Here is a 22,041-nt window from a genome sequence, read left to right on the forward strand (position 1 = left end):
ATCTGTGATGCAGTGTCCACCCCACACAGGACTGGAAGGGGTTAAGATGGCCAGGTAGGCCTATTAACTCTACAGGCTGCACCTGGAAGGAGATTCAGGGAGCAGGGTGTTGACTGCAAGCAGGTTCAGCTGTGCAGGAACAGGTGGGGCCTATCAAGCCAGGAAGCTGCCACAGATGGGCTGCTGCTGGGAAAGGGCAATCACTCCCTGCCCTGGGAAGAGGGAGGCATGCTGGGTGGCTGCTGAGATATGTAGGCTGTAGGCCCTCCCTGGGAGGAGGGTTTGGAGTTGGTATGCCCAGAGCCAGGAGTGGTAGCAAGCAGTCCAGGGAAGGAGCAGTGAGGGCTGGGCGAGGAAGCCTAGAACCAGGGCCGGCTCCAGCTTTTTTGCCGCCCCAAGCGGCGGAAAAAAAAAAAGTGAAAAAAGAAAAACCCGATTGAGCTGCCGCCGAAGTGCTGCCGACGAGGACGAGACGGAGTGAAGGACCCGCCGCCGAACTGCCGCCGAAGACTGAGTTGCTGAAGGACCGGCCGGACGTGCCTTCCCAATAACGGATGGAGTGCCGCCCCTTTCTATTGGCCGCCCCAGGCACCTGCTTCCTTTGCTGGTGCCTGGAGCTGGCCCTGCCTAGAACTGCTGGGTTGAGGGTCCCTGGAACCTGGAGTAAAGGGCGGGCCTGAGTTCCCCTACCTGCCACTGGGGAAATGGCACTAGTGGGGCAGTGAATGGGTCACAGTGGGAGAGACAGAGAATTTGAAGGACTGTACCCTGGGAGGGGGGAAACATGCTGAGTGACCTAGCCAGAGAGCTAAATCATTAAGAGGATGCTGCAGTTCCTGGGATGAGAGAGGAGCTGCATACCTTAGAGAAAGAAGGTATGATAGCATGTGACCATGGGAAGGGGTGTCAGCCTCAAGAGCTAATCCCAAGAGTGACCAGGAGGAGGTACCAGACAAGCGGTGAGTACTGTGCCCCATGACCGTGTCACAAGTCATTTTTGCACTATTCTCTGTTGCATACAGTCTCTATCTATGTGCATTTCAGAGACAAGACCTTCACATTCCCAAAGGGACCTGGCATTAGAGGCAGGATTGTGATACGGTTCCTGTTGGTGGAAGCCAGGGAGTCATAATGCTCTGCTCTCTGAGCCATCCTTGCTCACCCAGTCTCCTTTGTCTCTCAGTTATACACAGGGCACTACTGGATGTGCTCTGACTGTCTTAACACAGACATCAGGCACCCCTTGTGTTCGTTCTCTGGACACAGCCATGCCATGTTCACAAGTTTATCTGCCTCTGCAGCAAGGTGTTAATTTTCTGTCATTGGGATTTCCTCATCTCTGTAGGGTCTTCCATTCAATGTGCTGATTTCAGGGCAGAAGTCCTAGTAGATATATGTCTCAAATATCTAGCCGATTTCCTATGTCACAGGGAGAAAAACAATTTCTTCTCTGCAATGAGTAGCAAGGCCGAAGTGATAGAGTGAGTCCTTCAGATTGTTCAGAGATGCGTATGTGTCGAAAGTGGGAATTTTCTGTAATATTTTTATGAACTAAGAATGTAGGCCATGCTTACAGGATGGGGGACTCTATTCTGGGGAGCAGTAATTCTGAAAAAGATTTAGGGGTCATGGTGGATAATCACCTGAACGTGAGCTCCCAGTGTGACACTGTGGTCAAAAGGCTAATGTGATCCTGGGTTGGATAAACAGGGGAATCTTGAATAGTAGAGAGGCTATTTTACACCTGTATCTGGTACTCGTGTGACCACTGCTAGGGTGCTGTGGTCATTTCTGATGTCCATAACTCAAGAAAAGGATGTTGATAAAATGGAGAGGGTTCAGAGAAAGAGAAGGTTAAGGAGTGACTTGATCAGTCTATAAGTACCTACATGGGGAACAGACATTTGACAATGGGCTCTTCAATCTAGCAGACAAAGGTATAACAAGATCTTATGGTTCAAAGTTGAAGTTAGGCAAATTTCATAGAATATCAGGGTTGGAAGGGACCTCAGGAGGTCATCTAGTCCAACGCTGCTCAAAGCCAGACTAATCCCCAGGCAGATTTTTGCCCCAGATCCCTAAATGGCCCCCTTAAGGATTGAACTCACAACCCTGGGTTTAGCAAGCTAATGCTCAAACCATTGAGCTATCCTTCCTTTTAACAATGAGGGTAATGAATCACTAGAACAATTTACCAAGGGTCATGATGGAATCTTATATAATTGACAACTTTTAAATCAAGATGGGATATTTTTCTAAAAGAGATGCTGTAGTTCAAACAGGAAGTATTTCTGGGAAATTCTATGGCCTGCGTTTAGACAGGAAGTCAGACTAGATGATTAGAGTAGTTCCTTCTGATCTTGGAATCTATTAATCTGTTCACAAAAACATTCCATTCACAATAATTTGTTCTTCGGTTAGATACTAAAGACCACGTCCTCAGCTGGTGTAAACTGACATAGCTTTCACTGAAGGCAACTGAAATCAATGGAGATACGTAGAATTACACCATCGGAAGATATGACTCTGAGCATTCTCAGCATATGAACCTTTTCCTATTAAAAGTGTTAAAACTGTGAATTCATTAAGGAACAGAGGAAATGCCAAATCAGAAAAGCCAAATGGTCCATCACTCTGGAGGTGGCTGGTACAGGAAACCAAGTTAATAAAATAAAATTTTCATTCTCTGAGTTTATACTGCACTCTGCATGGTCCATCGGGGTGACACACCCTTGATAATTGGAGAAGACTCTGTAGAAAATCACAAGCAATAGAAACCTGTAAATATACATACGGATTAAGTTTACACAAATTAATGTCAGAGCAGTGTAAAGGATCCATAAAGTGGGAATAAATGACATTTGACAGTACTTCATGGAGTGGTGTAGAGGTGCCTTAGTGTAATTAATAATAATACCTAGCTCTTATCATCAGCAGGTCTCAGCGATTTACAAAGAAGGTCTGTATCATTATCCCCATTTGGCACATAGGGAAACAAGCACAGAAAGGAAAGTTACTTGCCCAAGGTTACCCAGGAGCAAACTGGGAATAGAACCACGGTCACCAGAGTGCCAGTCCAGTGCACTATCTACTGTCTTACACTGTAAGAATCTGTCCCCTTGGGATGGATTCTGCTGTGTTATGTTATCAAGAGCAATTTCACTGAGGACATGTAAAACCAGCATGAGATCAGGGCCCTTTATTAGTCAATCACAATTTGAAGATACAGTACATTGACATCCTCTGTTTTGTTTGGCAAGTTATTTATGTTCATGAGCCTTTACTGAGCTTAACTTTGAGGGTTAGTGTCTGTTCTCTGATACCGTTTGAAGCATGAGACTAACACTTTAGGCCAAAATTTTCAAACCTGGGTGTCTTAGAATTGGACACCGAAATCCCTATTTAGGATGACCAATAAAAAAGGCCTGGTTGTCAGGGGTGCCAAGCACCCACCATTTTCACTGGAGTCAGTGTGAAATTGTGGGTGCTCAACACCTCTGAAGATCTAGCCATTAGTCTCTGGTTTCTATAACCACAGTCTGACAGTGCAGCATTTTGAGGAACATGTTAACAGTTCCCCATGACAAGGTTTGACACTGATTTTTAAATCCAAATCCATCTCTGGCCTACACAAGTTTGTTTCCTTACTGTAAATAGGGTCGGATGAAAATTTTCCTTCTAAAGTCCTCATTAAAGACTTGTGTGATGAATTCCCATCAAACCCCTCCCTGCTGACCTTCCAGCTTGGACATAGGCACATCCTCCTCCCCTGGCCAACAGAGGAGAAACTTTTTGAAAGACTCTGCCCCAGGAAATCTCCTTGCTCTGGGGCAGGACAGCGGCTGCAGGGTGACTAGGCAGCAGAGGAGGGAGAGGACACCCCAGACAATAGGCCTAACCCTGGACTGGATACCCCCAGGGGCCAGACTAGGAATGTTTTACCTTGAAATGTAACTTTTTAAGTCACTGCATGCCTAGGGTATTTGCAACCCTTCCCTTTTCTGCCAGCCCTGATAAATGCCCCTTCACTTAAACATGTGTCTAGGTGTTTAGTAGATGGGAGGCAGTGTGCCCTAGGGGATAGTGCAATGGACTGGGATTCAGGAGATCTGGGTTCTATTCCCAGATCTCCCACTGGTGTCCTTGGGCAAGTTGTTTCACCTCTGTGTCTTAGCTTCCACATCTGTTAAATGGGGATAGTGATACTGACATCCTTTGCAAAGTGCATTGAGATCTACTCATGAAAAGGGCTAGGTGGTGGTGTTCCTGGGACTTTGAGGCCTACCCACTGAAGTGCCTTCTACACCTGCCTCCAGATCATGGTACACATGCTGCACTACTGAGAACCTTAAGAGGTTTGGCGTGGGACAGCAGTGAGCAGTTAGCAATTACACTTGAATGCCACATTGCTTCAAGCATCCACCTATACTAGCTGGCTAGATCCCTTGCTATCAGACAAAGCCTGTGCAGGCCAGGCACCCATGCTCCGAAAAGGCCACAGGGGTGTTGACACTGAGTGGAAGGGTAAGGCTGTGGAGAAGTTGCACACTGTGAAGGGGAATGTGGATGGATCAGGAAGCTGGCCGGTTGGTCCAGACACAACCAGATTGTCTGCATAAAGGAGTGTGGGAATGGGCCAGCCTGTCCTACTAACTCCCCCTCAGGGGGAACTCTGCCTGCAGAGGGGCTGCAGGATTTGGCCTTATGTGTTTTGTTTATAATTCTTTTTTTACAAAATGATAAACATTCCAACTGAGGCCTGGTCTACACATTGTGTAGTAACATCACTATTTTGGGTAAGGATGTGATTTTTTAAATTATTATTATTATTATATAGTTATACTGGTACTACCCATAGTGGACGCAGTTATACAAGCATAAAAGTGCCCAATACCAGTATAGTTTATTCTCCTCCCTCTATGGAATAAGCTATATTGGTATAACTGCATCTATGCTATGGGGTGGCTACACTGCTTTCACTATGCTGGTATAGCAGTGCAACTTTTGCATGTAGATAAGCTCTGAGGGTACAAGATTTAAGTGTTTAAAGAAAATAGATCCAGATACTGACAGTGTCAAATGCAGTTAGATGTTACCTGCTTTGGCATTGGGTCCAAAAGAGTAAACTGATATTTATAAAGGAGTATAATAACTAACATATGAATCTCCATTAGAGCAAACCACCTGAAAGAAAAAGAAAGAAAAAGCGTATCCATCGTGATCCTAGCACTGTTTCTGTATAATTATCATATTCTATTGTATGCTTTTTTCCTGGTATCTTTTATCCTACTTCCTTTTCTGCACAAAGGACAGAAGGGATAAGAAAGTTAAAGGTCTAAACAGAGGAGTTTTTTCAGTGTTACCTTAGGTGTTCATTTCAAATGACACATATTAGATGGTGGTTTTTGGTTTAGTTTATGTCGCTTGGGGAGGGGTTTAAACTAAACTGAAAAAAGCCACCCCTAATACCAGTATAACCTCCCCTGTGGACACTCAATCTGGTAAACCATAACTGTAAAACTTTCCCATGAAGAAAAGCCCTTAGATTAGTGCATTATTCCTTACTCCAAGGGCAGAGAATGTTTTATGGCCACTCCAATGCCATGAGCTCAAACTGGCACATCCTGTATTTGAAATAACCTTCCACTGATGAAAAGACACTGGGAGAACAGCAGAGCTGGGCTGACTTCTGACTCCTCTTCTGCAGAACCCCTATCTCCTGATCTTCTACGCTGCTTTTCCATCCATCAAAAAACTAATCTCTCTTCCTTTGTGTACAGTCTTTTCATAGACTGACCTTGGACAGACCTCCAGAAATGGCATGCTACTGATCACTGGTGCAAAAAGAGAATGTTTTGGAGATAAAGGAGGAGTCTCCTCCAGTGGAGCTGTTTTGCACTGAATTTAGGAATAAACAAACCCCAGCTGTTTCACTGACCTTCCTGGACACCGGTGCTTTCCTCCTCCAAATGCCAAATAGCCGTCCAAGAAAGCATTCTTCTTTAATGTTGCCTCTTCCCAACGATCCTGTGGGAAGAAAACCATTTTTTTTCCAAATAAGCCTTGTATAAATAGGCTTAATTTTATTTCTCCAAGCTAAAAATGACCTTGCACAGCTAATCCTTGCATATGAAACTGTATCGTTGCTGGGGTTTATTTTCAATCTGTTATGAATTCCAGTTCCCTCTCACAAGAGGAGAGGGAGGGGTGGTAGCAAGGTCTGACCAATGAATTATGGGGGTATTGCAGTATTTTTCTTCATGAACAGGCAATATCTATTCAGTTTTATACTGAGACTGGAGGCTCTTCCAGGGAGTTTGCACACTTTACCACTGTTTGCTGGCCTTTCAGCCCTTCACATGGCTCCATCTGTCCAGCCCAGGGCAAAACAGAGCAAAATACATGTCCCAAAAGAAACAACTTACAGGCTTAAATATTTCAGGCTCAGGGAAATATTTTGGATTCCTGTGCAACCAATAAGGCGATGCCATCAGCAAGTCACCAGGTGGAATGACAAAATTCTAAATGAGAAACAAAAAGCTTCAGCAAAGGAATACATAACTGCAAGGCCAATGGGCTACCAGAACGTCTTGTCTAATAAAAATTGTGCAAGGGAGGGAAATCCTGGGATGATGTGTAGAATATTTCATCTTGCTCCCACTGAAGCCAATGGCAAAACTCTCATTGACTTCAGTGGCAGCGGGATCAACCATACGTGTTCTTGTTAGTGTTACTATAGTGAAGTGTGGACTAAAGACTACCTGTAGATAGGGCTCAAGTCCTGCTGGAATGCTCCCGAATGCCATTCTGGCACTTTTTGGGGGGGCTGTAACAGTATTGCAGTACTATCACTTATTGGAAATACCAGAAGTGTGTTCTGGCACTTCTTCTTTTAGGACTGAAGCGTTGCCCACAGGAGACACCCCTGTCTTAAGTGACTAATTAAAAGTCAAACAAAACTAGAAAACTAGTACTAGAAAACAAGGGGATTTTTTTTAAAGACCTCCTTGACTTAAGGAAAAGTGGACAAATAATTCATGCATCCTCTTGTGTCTTTTGAAATGTGTCCAGTATTTTCATCAAGAATGTATATTCACTGTTTTATATACTTTTACGAGTAGACTGTAAACTCTTCCAGGCAGTTTCTGCACTTTACCACTGTACAGAATCTCAGGCCCATGGCATGGTATATAAATAATAATACCATCAACGTGCTCTCCTTTAAATGGCTGACTCACCTTAACAATTAAGCTGATGCTGGGTAGGAGGCATGGACTAGGTCTGAGGATATAATGAATATGAAAAATATAGAATGTGTGCATCTTGGGGCCATCTTGTTTGCACCTGTCAAGTGACAGCACTTCACACAATGGGATCCTTGATTGGCATGCCTACATGCTACCGTAATTAGAGCTGGGTGAATAAGGGTTTTTTCCATTTGCTGGCAATTCCAAAAAAATTTGGGGGAACTTTTTTGAAAAACTAGGAAACAACAGGGCAGATGAAATTCAATGTTGATAAATGCAAAGTAATGCACATTGGAAAACATAATCCCAACTATACGTATAAAATGATGGGGTCTAAGCTGTTAACACTCAAGAAAGAGATCTAGGGGTCATTGTGGATACTTCTCTGACAACATCCGCTCCATGTGCAGCAGCGGTCAAAAAAGCTAACAATGTTAGGAACCATTAGGAAAGGGATAGTTTCTATCTTATTATCTATCATAATGCCACTATCTAAAACCATGGTATGCCCACATCTTGAATACTGCCTGCAGTTCTAGTTGCCCCATCTCAAAAAAGATATATTAGAATTGGAAAAAGGTACAGAGAAGGGCAACAAAAATGATTACGGGTATGCAACAGTTTCCATATGAGGAGAGATTAAGAAGACTAGGACTGGTCATCTTAGAAAATGGATGACTAAGGGGGGGTATGATTGAGGGCTCTAAAATCATGAATGGTGTGGAGAAAGTGAATATGGAAGTGTTATTTACCCCTTCACATAACACAAGAACCAGGGTCACCCAACAAAATGAATAGGCAGCAGGTTTAAAACAAACAAAAGGAAGAACTTCACCACACAAGGGGGGAAGGATAGCTCAGTGGTTTGAGCATTGGCCTACTAAACCCAGGGTTGTGAGTTCAATCCTTGAGGGGGCCATTTAGGGATCGGGGACAAAAATCTGTCTGGGGATTGGTCCTCCTTTGAGCAGCGGGTTGGACTAGATGACCTCCTGAGGTCCCTTCTAACTCTGATATTCTATGATGACAATGTACAGTCAACCTATGGAACTTGTTGCCAGGGGATGTTGTGAAGGCCAAAAGTATAACTGGATTCAAAAAAGAATTAGATTAGTCAGGGAGGATAGGTCCATCAATGGCTATTAGCGAAGATGGTCAGGGTGTCCCTAAGCCTCTAACTGCCAGATTCTGGGGTTGGATGACCGGGGAGGATCACTCAATAATTGCCCCATTCTGTTAATTCTCTCTGAAGCATCTGGCATTGGCCACTGTCGAAAGGCCAGATACTGGGCTAGATGGGCCATTGGTCTGACCTAGTATGGCTGGTCTTACGTTCAGCAAATTGAAAAGTTTGAAGAAAATTTTGAGTCAGGTCAAAACAAATACAAATTTTTGGATTGTTTCACCATGACCCATTTTTATTGTTAGATTTTTTTATTTTATTTTATTTTTTGGTAACTACAGCAGAGTGCTAAATAATGGGCTTGACAAGTTGAATGAACTGGTGACATCTATTTCCAGAAGATTTACAAGAAAATACAAACTCCATTTAAAATAATACAACACCTGAACTTTTAGTGGCTTCATTGCTTTCCTTATGATTGAACCTGGGGCTGTTAGCCGTAAGGCTTCCAAAATACACTGCTTAATTGATGAGAGTTTCTTAAGGTCATCTTCAAAGACTTCAATCCTAGCTTCCCCTGTTGAAACAAGATGGCATGACACAGATAGACAATAGTAATACGTCAGCCCCCTTTCAATTTAGAAAATTTCAAATCATAATGGGAGGGATTTGAACCCACTTTGTACTCATGGTGGGGAGAAGGGATATTTCACCTTGGTGCTGAGATCACTTTGCATTGGGGTACCTGGCCCAAACCAGTAATAATGACTCACTGTGGCTATCCCATTTCCTTGTTTGAGTTTAGTACCGCAAGGGTCCTATTAACTTCAGTAAGGCTGAACCTCACAGAAATCCCTAAAAGCCCATGGAAAAGTCATGGAACAGCACACATGAAAGAAATGTCATTTAGGCCTGGTCTACACTTGAGAGAAGGGTGGTCGATCTAAGTTACGCAACTTCAGCTACGTGGATAACATAGCTGAAGTCGACGTACTTAGATCTACTCACCACGGTGTCTTCACTGCGGTGAGTCGACAGCTGACGCTCTCCCGTTGACTCCGCCTCTCGCTCCGCTGGAGTACCGGAGTCGATAGGAGAGCACTCAGCGGTCGATTTATCGTGTCTGGACTAGACGCAATAAATCGACCCCTGCTGGATCGATCACTGCCCGCCGATCCGGCAGGTAGTATAGACAAGCCCTTAGTTGAAGATATTACACAAATATAAAGGCCAAATCAGTAGAGGCTAAATCCAGAAATACTTACCCTGATTTTACTTAGGCCCAGATCCTGAGAAGTATTTAGGTGCCTCACTCCCATTCAAATTAAGGAAAGTGAGGCACCTAAAGACTTTTCAGGATCTGGGCCTCAAGACCTTATTCAGGCAAACTCCCCAAAAAGCCAGTGGCCAAACATGCATGGACTTCAGTGGGATCAGGCTGAGTAACGACAGAGCAAAAACTGAGTGAGGGTTTTGGTCGTATGTTAACTGTGGTTTTACTTTCTGTTCCATACCACTGCAGTCACTTATTTCTGGTTTATTACCTGCTTTGCCATAAACAGAATCTATGTCCTCCATGATGTTCTTGTAAACAGAAGGGTTGGATAGTATAAATGCCAGGGTCCAAAAGGCACCCTAAAGAGAGACAAAAATTACCTCCGCAATATTAAATTCTGGTGAATTAAAACTAGGTCACTATAATGGGTCAGAGCCTGCTTACCTTACTCACATGAGTAATCCCCATCTAGTTAACAGGGCAGGTGAGTAAGGTGGGCAGAGTTGGTTATGCAATTAAATATAACATGTTATTTAAAACATTTTAAAAGAAAGCAGTATGTTACGGACCTGGTTTTCAGAGGAGTTGAGAACCCACAGCCCCTTTTACCTTCCCCTGGAGTAGTGAGAGGCCAGCACCTGTGAAAATCAGGCATTCAATGTCTATAAATGAGCAAAAGAAGAGGAGCTGGCACCTAGAACGGTGTTTTCACAACGAAGCACCACGTCACTTATCTGGATTCATAAGGTTGAGATTATGAACTATTGCAGTGAACCAGAGCCTGGTTTCAGATGAATCTTGGGGTGGGGGATGGTTTATGGAGTATTTCACAGTTTTTCATGGTTTCAGTGTGATATGAGCTGAAACACAACAGTATTCTCTGAGCTTTGCAGGCTGCACAAATGCAGAACTCAAAACAGAACTCAAGTGATGCAAAAGCACAGGCATCAAAACCAAACACAGGGGCCAGATTCTCCAGTTTGCTCCAACTATTTTGGGATGCTCCTTTGACCAGGGTTAGCAGGGTTTATGGCTGCTTTGCATTACTAGAATGGTGTAAAGCAGCCAGAGAGTACTGGTGAATCTGTCCCACAATGTTTCCTTGTAACAGGGGGGCTTGGCCCTTTAAGACCTAGAGGCCTGGGGCCAGCCAAGCCTGACTACTGAAGAGACATTCCTGACAGACATCAGGTGATTCCCCTATAAGAGCACCAGGAGCCACAGTGAGTGAGGCTCCTGCAGGGAAGCCCAAGAATGAAAATCGAGGCTGGTAACTGCAAAACAACCTCTGTCCATGAGCAGGAGGCACCTGACCCTGTTACAGCCTTGTAAAATGAAAACTGCCAAGTTTTTGCACAGATCTGTGGATAGCAACACTAGGTCCCATTCCTGCTCCCATTGAAATCAATAGCTTTACTGCCACCAGCTTCAACGGGAGGGGTTTATAGGCCCTGAATCCGATTAGGAAAGTCATCTACTCCAACACATTTATTTCAAATGAGAAAATTACTTGTACCATCCAAAACTACTGATGGGCCTGAACCAAACAGCCTGTACACCCCCGAACACTGGGGCTGTTCAAAATCCCAATTCAAGTATGAATTTTCCATGTGGCTCCTATCTTTTTAAGTGGTTTAACCAAACTGAGGATCCAACCACCACTGAAGGCTGAGCTATTAGAAATATGTATCTAATTACAGCCCAATTAAAGATCCAATTACAGCCCAGCTCAGAGATGGATTCACTTTATATTATTTATTTAATTCCTGAGGGTGTGTACACCTGGCAACCAGATGAGAATAATATCAACACCTACATAAATGGACACTGATACCAAAGAGAGAGAATAAGAGGCAATCCTCCCCCACAGGTACTCAACTATCCACATTCTCAAATCTCCAAGAGACATGGGATGGAAATGTGGTGAGCTGGGTGAAACCTCGTTAGGGGTTGAATTAATACCTCATTGAGATTGAAGGATGCATCCCATCCATCAATTAACATAAGTACAAGGCTAAATTAATCACATGCCCCCATGTAAAACAAAAGGATTATGTGACACTGCCCAGAAGTTTTGGATGGTGCTGGGGGAGGGCTTTGGGCTGAATTTTGTTTTGGATAAGGCCATGTATGCAATAGAGTGAGCCTGAAGAAATCCAAGCAGAAGTCTGTAAGCATGGCATGGCCCTGGAAGAAGCTAGAGAGAGAGCTTTTTGGGTCTGATGCTGGCTAAAAAGGCCTGAGTTTGAAGAAGCAGAACCTTGTACATTCCTTGCAGATAAACAAGATTGTATCCAAGAAAATACCAAACTCCATCATCAATCTCTACTCCCAGCTGGAACATCCCCAAGGCCCGGAACTTTGACTAGTCACTCGGGTCAAAAAGGGGCGACAGAAAAATAGTGGCTGCTTTCAGTGAGACATTCGTCAAATGTGAAAGCATCATGTGAGAGCGTGAGCACGCACTGAAACATCTTCCATGTGCTGCCAGCTACTGAACCCAGTGAGCAAGCCATGTTGTATGTTCTTTTTATACCAGCCATTCTGATGGCAGGGAACATGTTGTTCTGCTGTGTTAGGGTTACCATATTTTAAAATAACAAAAAGAGGACACTCCAAGGGGCCCCGCCCCCGCCCCAACTCCGCCCCTTCCCCGCCCCAGCCCCACCCCAACTCCGCCCCTTTCCCAAAGTCCCCACCTCAACTCCGCCCCCTCCCCTGAACGCTCCACCCCCTGCTCCTCCCCCTCCCCTGCTTCCCGCGAATCAAATGTTTGCGGGAAGCCTGAAACAGGCAGGCAGGAGGTAAGCTGGGGCGGGGGGGCGCGAGGAGGCGCGGCCCAGTCCGGCCCCCCGGCCGAGCGGCTCTGGCCCGGGCCCTGGGGCGTCGGCCCCGATTCCGGCCGAGCGCGCCAGCCCCGGCCCGCCCCGGCTCCGGCAGCTCCAGCTCAGCTCGGGCCCTGGGGCACCGGCCCTGGTTTCGGCCGAGCGCGCTGGCACCGGCCGAGCGGCTCCGGCCCATCCCGGCGGCTCCAGCTCGGCTCGGGCCCCGGGACACGGGCACCGGCCCCGGCCGAGTGGCTCCGGCCCCGGCGGCTCCAGCCCGGCTCGGCTCAGGCCCTGGGTCGCCGGCCCGCCCTGGCGGCTCCAGCTCGGCTCGGGCCCTGGGACACGGGCACCGGCCCCGGCCGAGCGGCTCCGGCCCCGGCGGCTCCGGCCCGGCTCGGCTCGGGCCCCGGGGCACTGGCCCTGGTTCCGGCCGAGCGTGCTGGCCCCAGCCGAGCGGCTCCAGCCTGCCCTGGCCCCGGCGGCTCCAGCTCGGCTCGGGCCCCGGGGTTCGGGCACCGGCCCCAGCCGAGCGGCTCCGGCCCCGGGGCACCGGCCGAGCGACTCCAGCCCCGGCGACTCCAGCTCGGATCGGGCCCCGGGGCACCGGCTCGTCCGGCACCGGCCCCAGCACCGGCTCCGGCCCCGGCCGAGCGGCGGCGGCCGAGCACAGCCGGCCCCAGCGGCTCCGGCTCCGGCCCCAGCGCGGATCCAAGCCCCACGACCCCTCCCTATTTTTCCGGACATGTCCGGCTTTTTGGAATTTCCCCCCGGACGGGGATTTGACGAATAAAAAGCCGGACATGTCTGGGAAAATCCGGACGTATCGTAACCCTATGCTGTGTGCGGCATTCCGCATAAGATGCAGAACCAGATTTTCAAGTTCGTGCCCTGTGGAGCAACCTCTGATGTTGTGGAATCCTCCCTTCCTTGGTATCAGCACTAACAATGCATTGTGCAATGCTCTTCAGCCATGGGTGGCAGGTATCATAGGCTGGGGGAGGCTGTGCCTTCCCAAGCAGCCTGGTGTGGCTCTGCCCACACTCCACCCCTAGGCCCCTTCCTGCAGTTCCTTCCTGGTTCCTGCTCTTCCGTACCCCAGACTGACTAGGGCTGGGGTGGCTGGCGTGCCGCCGGGACTCGGGGTAAGTGGGGCTGGGGCTGTGCTGCCTGCCCTGCACTCCGGGGCTGGGGTTGGGGGCCTGGCCAGAGCTTCAGGGCTGGGGGCGGCCTGGCGCAGGGGGTGCTCTGGGCTCCTGCAAGGGAGATGGGGCAGAAGAGGATGGTAAGGGTTGGGGCCTTGGGCAGAAGGGGAGGGGCCAGGAGCTAGCCTCCCCCAATAGTCAGTTCACCGGCCGCCCATGTCTTCAGCAGTGTTAGCACCATCAAAAGGTGGGGGGAAGAGTGCCAAGAGCACTGGCCTGTCTCTTAGCAATAGTAAAGAGTCAGTTCTTGCCTTCACAGCACATAGATTTTCTGTTGCAGCTGTGTCTGGCTGGGGACCAGGGACCTCCTGGGAGATTTCCCTGTTGCCTGTGAGCCAGTTAGACCCTGCTCTACCAGGGGAAGTTGGAGAAGTCCTGAGTTTCCTGTGCACAAGCTGCCTGCCAACCTTTATTTCTTTGTGCCTGTTCCTGGCTGTCGAATGTGGAAGGTGCCAGGAAGAAATAAATTTTGGGAAAAAATATTTCCTTTCCTTATCAATACTGACTTTGAATTCCTTTATATCAGTTGCTGATGCCTGGTCTACACTAGAAAATTAGGTCAGCATAACTACATCGCTCATGGGTGTGAAAAATCCATAACCCTGAGTGGTGTAGTTAAGCCGACCTAAGGCCCCGGGGAGACAGCACTAGGTTGACAGAAGAATGCTTCCATTGACCTAGCTATCGCCTCTCGGGGAGGTGTATTACCTGCGCCGACAGGAAAATCCCTCCCATCAGTGTGGGTAGTGTTTACACTGAAACACTACAGTAGTGCAGCTGCAGCATTCTTCATGTAGACAAGCCCTCAATCTCTCTGTCGAGTGAACACATTACAAGCTTCTTCACTCCTTAATAAATCTGCCAGATGTTGACCCTTATTTTTTCCTGTCTTTTCCCAACAAATCAGAGATGCAAGAAAGCATTTCTCAGCTAGTATACTTACTGAAACAGCATTAACTTGGGAAGCCCAGAACAAGAGCAGCAAATAACTGGAAGCTCCATTTCCATGCAAATTGTCCAGGACATGCTGTATTAGTGTCTCTCATAAACAAGAGAATGAATATGTACGTTAGAGGTTGTCTAAAGGAATGGTTTGCTAACATACTCTGTCTATAGGATTATCACATTAGTTTATTGAAGAAAAAAGGCCTATTACTTAACAGTCCCCGGTCTGAGGATAGAGCCCTTTCCCCCTCCCTCCTGTTCGGCTTGAGTTTTGTTACCATTCCAAAGGGTGCTATTTATTAAATCAGAGAGACCACTCACTCCAGGGCATATCCTGCACAATTCTCACTCCCTTTCATGAGTACAGGAATAATAATCAAATCATACAGAAATTCCAACCAAAGCAACAAAACTTGGTAAGTGGAATTATGGGCAAGCAACATTAAATTCACGTAATTGAAGCTGGTCAGAGCTGACTTTTCTCCTATAGAGGTAGCAGAGAATTCTATCCTTTTAAGTTTTCAGACCTTTGGGTCTTACAAATGTGTCTCAACTTGAGCACCCTAAAATGGAGGCACCCAAAAGCACTAGTCATTTTTAAAAACCTTGGCCCATGTCCATAACTTAGCCCCTAACTATACCAATGCTACCCTAGCATTTTATTAAAAAAATCCTTTGGTAGGTTTACCTTAGAGCCACTTTCTGAAGATTTGTCTTTCTTTATGTCTGTTGCAATCCTTTCAAATACATTAAGTAACCAGATTTTGGATTTAGCCCAGTTCCTGTGAGAGGGGGAGATAATAAATGGAAATGGATTTTAAATGCACCTTAAGGAACAATTTATGAAGCATAAAACTCACCTTAAAAAAAATTCAGGCATCTGGGACCCGACTTCAAATCCTTCATCGTAATTCTGAAAATGCCTTTCAAACTCCTCAGTTGTTGGACAGAACCTTTTCCCAAACAGGGTTTTCATTACTGTTGGATACATGATATGTCTATGAAAACAGAAGGTTAAAAGTCATTCATTCAAGCATTTTTTAAGGCAAGAATGTAATCTCTTGGGTTAGCAATATAAGAGTATTTAAGAGTGACTCTGGTGAGAAAAGTGACTATGTAAAATGGGAACCTTCTCACTCGGCAGATCTGATACTTGACTATAATAGAATCAGATCTGCTGACTTGAAATACATTAACAACTTTTTACTCCTGTAAGTCCTGCAGAACCAACACTGCCATGGGAAAGTGAGCTAGATTCCATTCTGGCTCACAATTCATTCAGGGTGAAATTGGCTCCAGACGGCCTTGCATCACATCAGTCCCCATTAAGCCCCCAAAATCAGTCTTATGTGGGACTTCGGTGACACATAGATTTTTGTGCTGACCCTCAACACAGAGGTGAATTTCACCTACAATAAATAAATATTTACGTGTTTAATAAACATACTGGATATCTGTGCAATAAAGCTGGATTGTAAATCTACGAACCTTACTAGGTCACTGAGATCCTCAGTTCCTTCTTTGCCCAAATGCTCCACGTGCTCATTGAATTCTTTACACACAGTCTCAGAGAACTGATGCAGGTTAGAGGAACTCAGTTGTTGTACCATCAATTTGAAGAACATGCTACGGTTCTGATGAAAGCTTTCTTTGGAGATTGAAACTTAAATAGAAAATATACAGCATTTTTTGGAAGCCAGCAAGTTAATTCCCCACCCACCCACCAAAGCAGAATTTTGTTGAATTGGATAATGGAATAGAAAGTATGCTTATAAAATTTGTGGATGACACAAAGCTGGGAGGGGCTGCAAGCACTTTGGAGGACAGAATTAGAATTCAAAATGACCTTGACAAATTGGAGAATATCTCTGAAATGAGCAAGATGAAATTCAGTAAAGACAAGTGCACAGTACTACATTGAAAAAGGAAAACTCAAATGCACAAATACAAAATGAGGAATAACTGGCTGGATGGTAATACTGCAGAAAAGGATCTGGGGGTTATAGTGGAACACAAATTAAATATGAGCCAACAACATGATGCAGTTGCAAAAAAAGCTAATGTCATTCTGCAGTGTATTAACAGGAGTATCCTATGTAAGACACAGGAGGTAATTGTCCTGCTCTACTAAGCTCTGGTGAGGCCTTAGCTGGAGTATTGTTTTGGGTGCCACACTTTAAGAAAAATATGGACAAATTAGAGTCTAGAAACCCTGACCTACAAGGAAAGGTTAAAAAAACCTGAGCATGTTCCGTCCTGAGAAAACATGACTGGGGAGGACCTGATAACAGTCTTCAAATATGTTAATGGCTGTTATAAAGAGAATGGTGATCAATTGTTCTCCATGTCCACTGAAGATAGGACAAGAAGTAATAGGCTTAATCTGCAGCAAGGGAAATTTAGGTTAGATATTAGGGAAATCTTTTTAGCTATAAGATTAATAAAGTTCTGGGATAGATTGCCAAGAAAGATTGTGGCGTCCCCATCGTTTAAGGTTTTTAAGAACAGGTTAGACAAACACCTGTCAATGATGGCCTAGGTATATTTGGTCCTGCCTCAGCATGGGAGGATGGACTAAATGACCTTTTGAGGTTCCCTACATTTCAATGATTCTATAAGGAGTGCTCAAAAGGTTATATCAACTCCATGTAGAGGACCAGAACAAAGCTCATTGGCAAACTGTTTCCTCCGTTTTTCAACATCTAACATCAAGGTTACGTCTACACTGCAATAAAAGATCCATGGCATGGCTGCAGCTGGCTACAGGTCAGCAGACTTGGGCTCGCAAGGCTATAGAACATCTACATCTAAAAATGTCACAGAGTCTGGGCTCCAGCCCGAGCCCAAATGTCTACACTGCTGTTTTATAGCCCTGCAGCCTGAGCCCTGTGAGCCTGAGTCAGCTGACCTGGGCTTTGAGACTCAGTGCTGCAGGTTTTTTATCGCTGTGTAGATGTACCCCATGAGGCCTTGATTGAGGTTTTGGGAACTACTAAAATAATGGGTTAGAAGCCAATGGAGATATGCCAATTTACATCAGCCAAGGATCTAGCCCAGTATTTCTGTGTACTGGATTCTTCTCCCAAAGTTTGTGACCTTGGATCCAAATAAGCTTCTTAATCTTGATATGTGACTTGATTTGAGGTCTACATAAGAGAATATCCTGTACCTGTGCGTTGGACGGCTTGCTGCACCGCTTCATCCAAATCTGCTTCTTTAGACTTCAGAAATTCAAGAACATCCTCTGTCTCAGTCACAAAGGTGAATCGATTTCCCAGAATGTACACGGTGAACACTGGTCCATACTAGAACAAACAATAATACAACAATATTTGTCAGGATTTTTAATTATTAGTGTATTTTATAGAAGACCAAAATATTTCCCATAACTTCAGCAATTGCCAATTAAACAAGAGTTAAAACCCACTTCAAATGGACACTATCAAGATGAAAATTATGAGCCTGATTCTGCACTCTGTTATTACAGTTTTACATAATAAAACATGGTGTTAAAACATTATGAGGCCAAATATTTTAGAAGTTGGCCTTGTTTTTGTAATTTAGGTCATTTAGATGCCTAAATAGCAGACTGCATCCACAAATAACTGAGTGCAAAATAATGTCCACAAAAACATGATAGTGTTAACTCTATTGAATGGAACATTGTGTGTGTGAACATTTTCAGTGGAGTTGCACCAATGTAAAAGTAGTTTAATGGAATGGAGACTATTTAAAACCAGTTCTTACCCATAAAAACAACAAGGAGTCAGGTGGCACCTTAAAGACTAACAGATTTATTTGGGCATAAGCTTTCGTGGGTAAAAAACCCACTTCTTCAGATGCATGGAGTGCATGGAGTTCTTACCCATATTATTACTAGTAATGGGGTTTTGAATCAGTCCAGAATGCTTTGGGTTTACCTTCTATATTTCCATGGATAATGCAATAAGTCATGTAAGTTTCACTATTTTGTTTTCCTGTACTAGCACAATGCAGTTATGTTTTGATTTCCAGCAGTGAGCAATATGAATTGACCTCATTTATACTACTTAACTGACTGCACCCATAAATCAGAGGGTTGGGTCCAATTGTGAGAACAATTTAATTGCACTCAGAATTTTGGGCCAACAATATTTGAGACTTGGGTTGAGGGTTAACTTAAAAAAAAAAGTTTAAAAAGCCAAAATAGCTCAAATTATGCATTGCTACAACTATTAGGATAAATGTTCAGCCTGATCTTTATGAGGCCTGTTTTTATGGATACTATTTTGCTTTCACAATTATTTGTAATGCAATCTGCTACTTCGGCCTCTAAATAACCTAAATTGCAAAAACAAGGCCGACTTCTAAAAATCTGGCCTCATAATGTTTTAATAACATCAGATGTTTTTATTCTATCAGTGTATACAGTACTGTGAGGTATGATACTAATACAAATTTGATCTGCTTCTGGGATCAAAATTATGTACTTGGACTTTCTGAGACTCCAAACAAGTCAATTAAGAGGATAGTTGTTGTGATTTAAATACTTCTCAGCTAGTAGCTGAATTGTATTAATCAATTCCTTTCACATAAACTGCTGAATGTAACAATTTTCATTCACTGCATAACTGGGCAGGATTTGACGTGACCCATAAGAACTTCTGTAGACAGATTTCAGTGCAAGAACAGAGTCTTCACCCAAGTCTGCCTGAATTCTTATGCAGAGTTAAGAGCTCTGTAGGAGAAGATCCCCTTTCCTGTGGAACTCTGCTGGACATGGAGAGAAACTCTCTCTTTCTTGTGGTGATCCTGAGCTCCTCAGTGTTAAGTGTTCCCCCACCCCCGATTGGCCTGTGAGGTTGGGGAGGGAGAGGGGCTCTGTCCTCCCGCTGCACCTGTCCCCCGGCATGCTCGGCCCCTATCCCTGGCAGCCGGGCCCGGGCGGGGAATGGAGGGGGGCGGGACCAGCCATTTCTCATGCTGGCCGCTCTGGGTGGCGGCTCGGTGCAGCACAACGGCTGCCTGCAAGAACCTCGCTGGGAGCAGCAGGCCGCTCCCTGCCTGGGCCTGGCTGCCAGGGACAGGGGCTGAGTGAGCCAGAGTCCCCTCTCCCCCCAAGTATGTTTCTGGCTCACTCGGCCCCTGTCCTGGGGAGTGGGCCGCTGCCAGGCTCTCTCAGGCCTTGGCTACACTTGCAAGTTACAGCGCTGTAAAGCCTCCCCCAGCGCTGTAACTCACTCCCCGTCCACACTGGCAGGGCACTTACACTGCTGTATCTCCCTGGGTACACCGCTGCAGGTACTCCACCTCCCCGAGAGGAATAACAGCTGCAGCAGAGTGGCTACGACTCACGGGTGTGAGTGTAAACGCTTGCAGCGCTGTACTAATCACCTTGTCAAGTGGCCAATCCCCTCCATTGTTGTGACCGGCTGCAGGAATGTGGAAGTGCCGGTTTCAAAGCTCGTACCACAGAGAAAAGCAAACAGTTTGCAGCTTGCTTTGAGTGAGTAAATGAATGAGCAGGGGGCCGGGAGTTCGGAACTTGCAAAATAGAGAGCTGACATGCTCCAAAAAGCACTCTCTCTCCCCCCACACTCCCTGTCACAATCCACCCCACCCCCCCGTTTTGAAAAGCACATTGCAGCCACATGAATGCTGGGATAGCTGCCCATAATGCACCGCTCCCAACACAGCTGCAAATGTTGCAAGTGTGGCCACACCACTGCGCTGGCAGCTGTCAGTGTGGACAGACTGCAGTGCTTTTCCCTACTCAGCTGTACGAAGACAGGTTTACCTCAAAGCGCTGTACAGCTGCAAGTGTAGCCAAGGCCTCAGGCAGCTGCTGCGCTGCACAGAGCAGTGACCCGGAGCAGCCTGCTTCAGACGCATGAGAAACGGCTCCATCCCGCTCCCCACCCGGCTGCCAGGGAGAGTGGCCAAATGTGCTGGGGGGTGGGGGGAAGGCGCAGCAGGAGAAGGACAGAACCCCTCCCCCGTAGGTAACTTGGAGTGGGGACAGTACGGCAGCGGGCTGGGTGCAGGGCAGGGAGGTCTCTGGGCAGAGGAGACACGTGGGGTGGCCATGTGTCCTCCCCTTTAGATTGTGTCCCCCCAGTATGAGGGGAAACGAGTCGTCTATGACTGACCCCCTGACTTCTAGCTAGGCAATTCTAAGTATGTGCATGGTGTGATGCCATTGGAAGATTTTTATAAAGTCTGCCCAAATGGCTTCTAAGTTGGTCAGAAAACAGAATTTCTGTCCAGTGGGAAATTCCAATGTGTTGCAGGGTGTGTGTGGTGGTGGTGGGGGTGGGGTGGGGGTGGGGGGTGGGGAGGGAGGAATCATCCTGAATCAGAACAAACAGTTGAAAGCTCAAAATATTTTGTGGAATGGAAATTTCAAACTCTTTCAATTTGGAAACATTGCAATGACCTTATCAAAAGTTTTCATTTTGATAACATTGAAACATTACACTATTAAATATAATATATGCATGTGTAATTTAAATAAGTATAATAACATTAAAGTTTTTTTAAAAAAATTAAAAGTCTAAATGAAATGAGAGTTAGAGCTGAACTAAACAAGAATTTCAAAATGAAATGAAACAACAAAGTCAAAATAAAATACTGCATTCTGATTTTGAAGTATGTGCATGGTGTGATGCCATTGGAAGGTTTCAAATGTTTTCTGATCAAAATGTCAATAAAAATTGACATGTTCCCTCAAAAAAAATTGATGTTGACGAAACATCATTTTCCAATAAAAAGCTGTTCAGCCGAAAAAGTTTCATCAGGTCTACTTCCAACCTATACAGCAGTGGTTTTCAACCTTTTTTCATTTGCGGACCCCCTAAAAATTTTCTGATGGAGATGTGGACCCCTTTGGAAATCTTAGATATAGTTTGCGGACCCCCAAGGGTCTGCAAACCCCAGGTTGAAAACCACTGCTGTACTGGAAAAGGAAGCCGTTTCAAAGCATGGTTTGTAAGATCAGTGGGAAGGGGAGCCTTGTATTCTTCTCAGCATTAATAACAATAGGCTTAAAAATAAAGTATGGAAATTAGAATAGAAAAGCTCAGCTAATGGTATAAATTTAAATGGTCAAAAGTCAGGAAATGCAAAAATGATGGTTAAATATTCAACCTGAAGTCTGCTTTCTTTTGCTTATACATTACAACACAATCTTCAGTTATATGGTAATATCCCATTTCTCCAATAATACATTACTTATTCATACAGTCTACAAGCTTATTACCTTGATTCTGGCTTGTTCTATAAACTTCAGAGGAGCTTTCCCAAACTGAAATGCAGCTCCAAACCAAGGGATCCAGCCGCGGATAAAAGGTGGGGAATTTGGATTTCTTGGCTGAAACAAAAAATACATGATAATAATAAGTCCAAGGACTAAAGACAAGACAACAGTAACATCTATGTCCAT

The 22,041-nt window shown here is 45.4% G+C and overlaps 1 protein-coding gene across 1 annotated transcript; it reads right to left on the bottom strand.

The window, feature by feature from the left end:
* Positions 1 to 2,679: 2,679 nt before the first annotated feature.
* On the bottom strand, positions 2,680 to 22,041 carry LOC135876690 (24-hydroxycholesterol 7-alpha-hydroxylase-like). The gene is made up of 12 exons (XM_065401979.1): positions 21,859 to 22,041; positions 17,791 to 17,926; positions 16,110 to 16,284; positions 15,482 to 15,619; positions 15,310 to 15,403; positions 14,620 to 14,715; positions 9,915 to 10,005; positions 8,814 to 8,947; positions 6,426 to 6,521; positions 5,939 to 6,027; positions 5,097 to 5,184; positions 2,680 to 2,751 (listed from the first exon to the last, which is right to left on the bottom strand). The coding sequence occupies exons 1-12, from the start codon at positions 22,039 to 22,041 to the stop codon at positions 2,680 to 2,682; spliced, it is 1,392 nt and encodes a 463-aa protein (XP_065258051.1).

The sequence above is a fragment of the Emys orbicularis genome, chromosome 3 (assembly GCF_028017835.1).
Source record: "Emys orbicularis isolate rEmyOrb1 chromosome 3, rEmyOrb1.hap1, whole genome shotgun sequence".
NCBI classification, from domain to species: Eukaryota; Metazoa; Chordata; order Testudines; family Emydidae; genus Emys; species Emys orbicularis.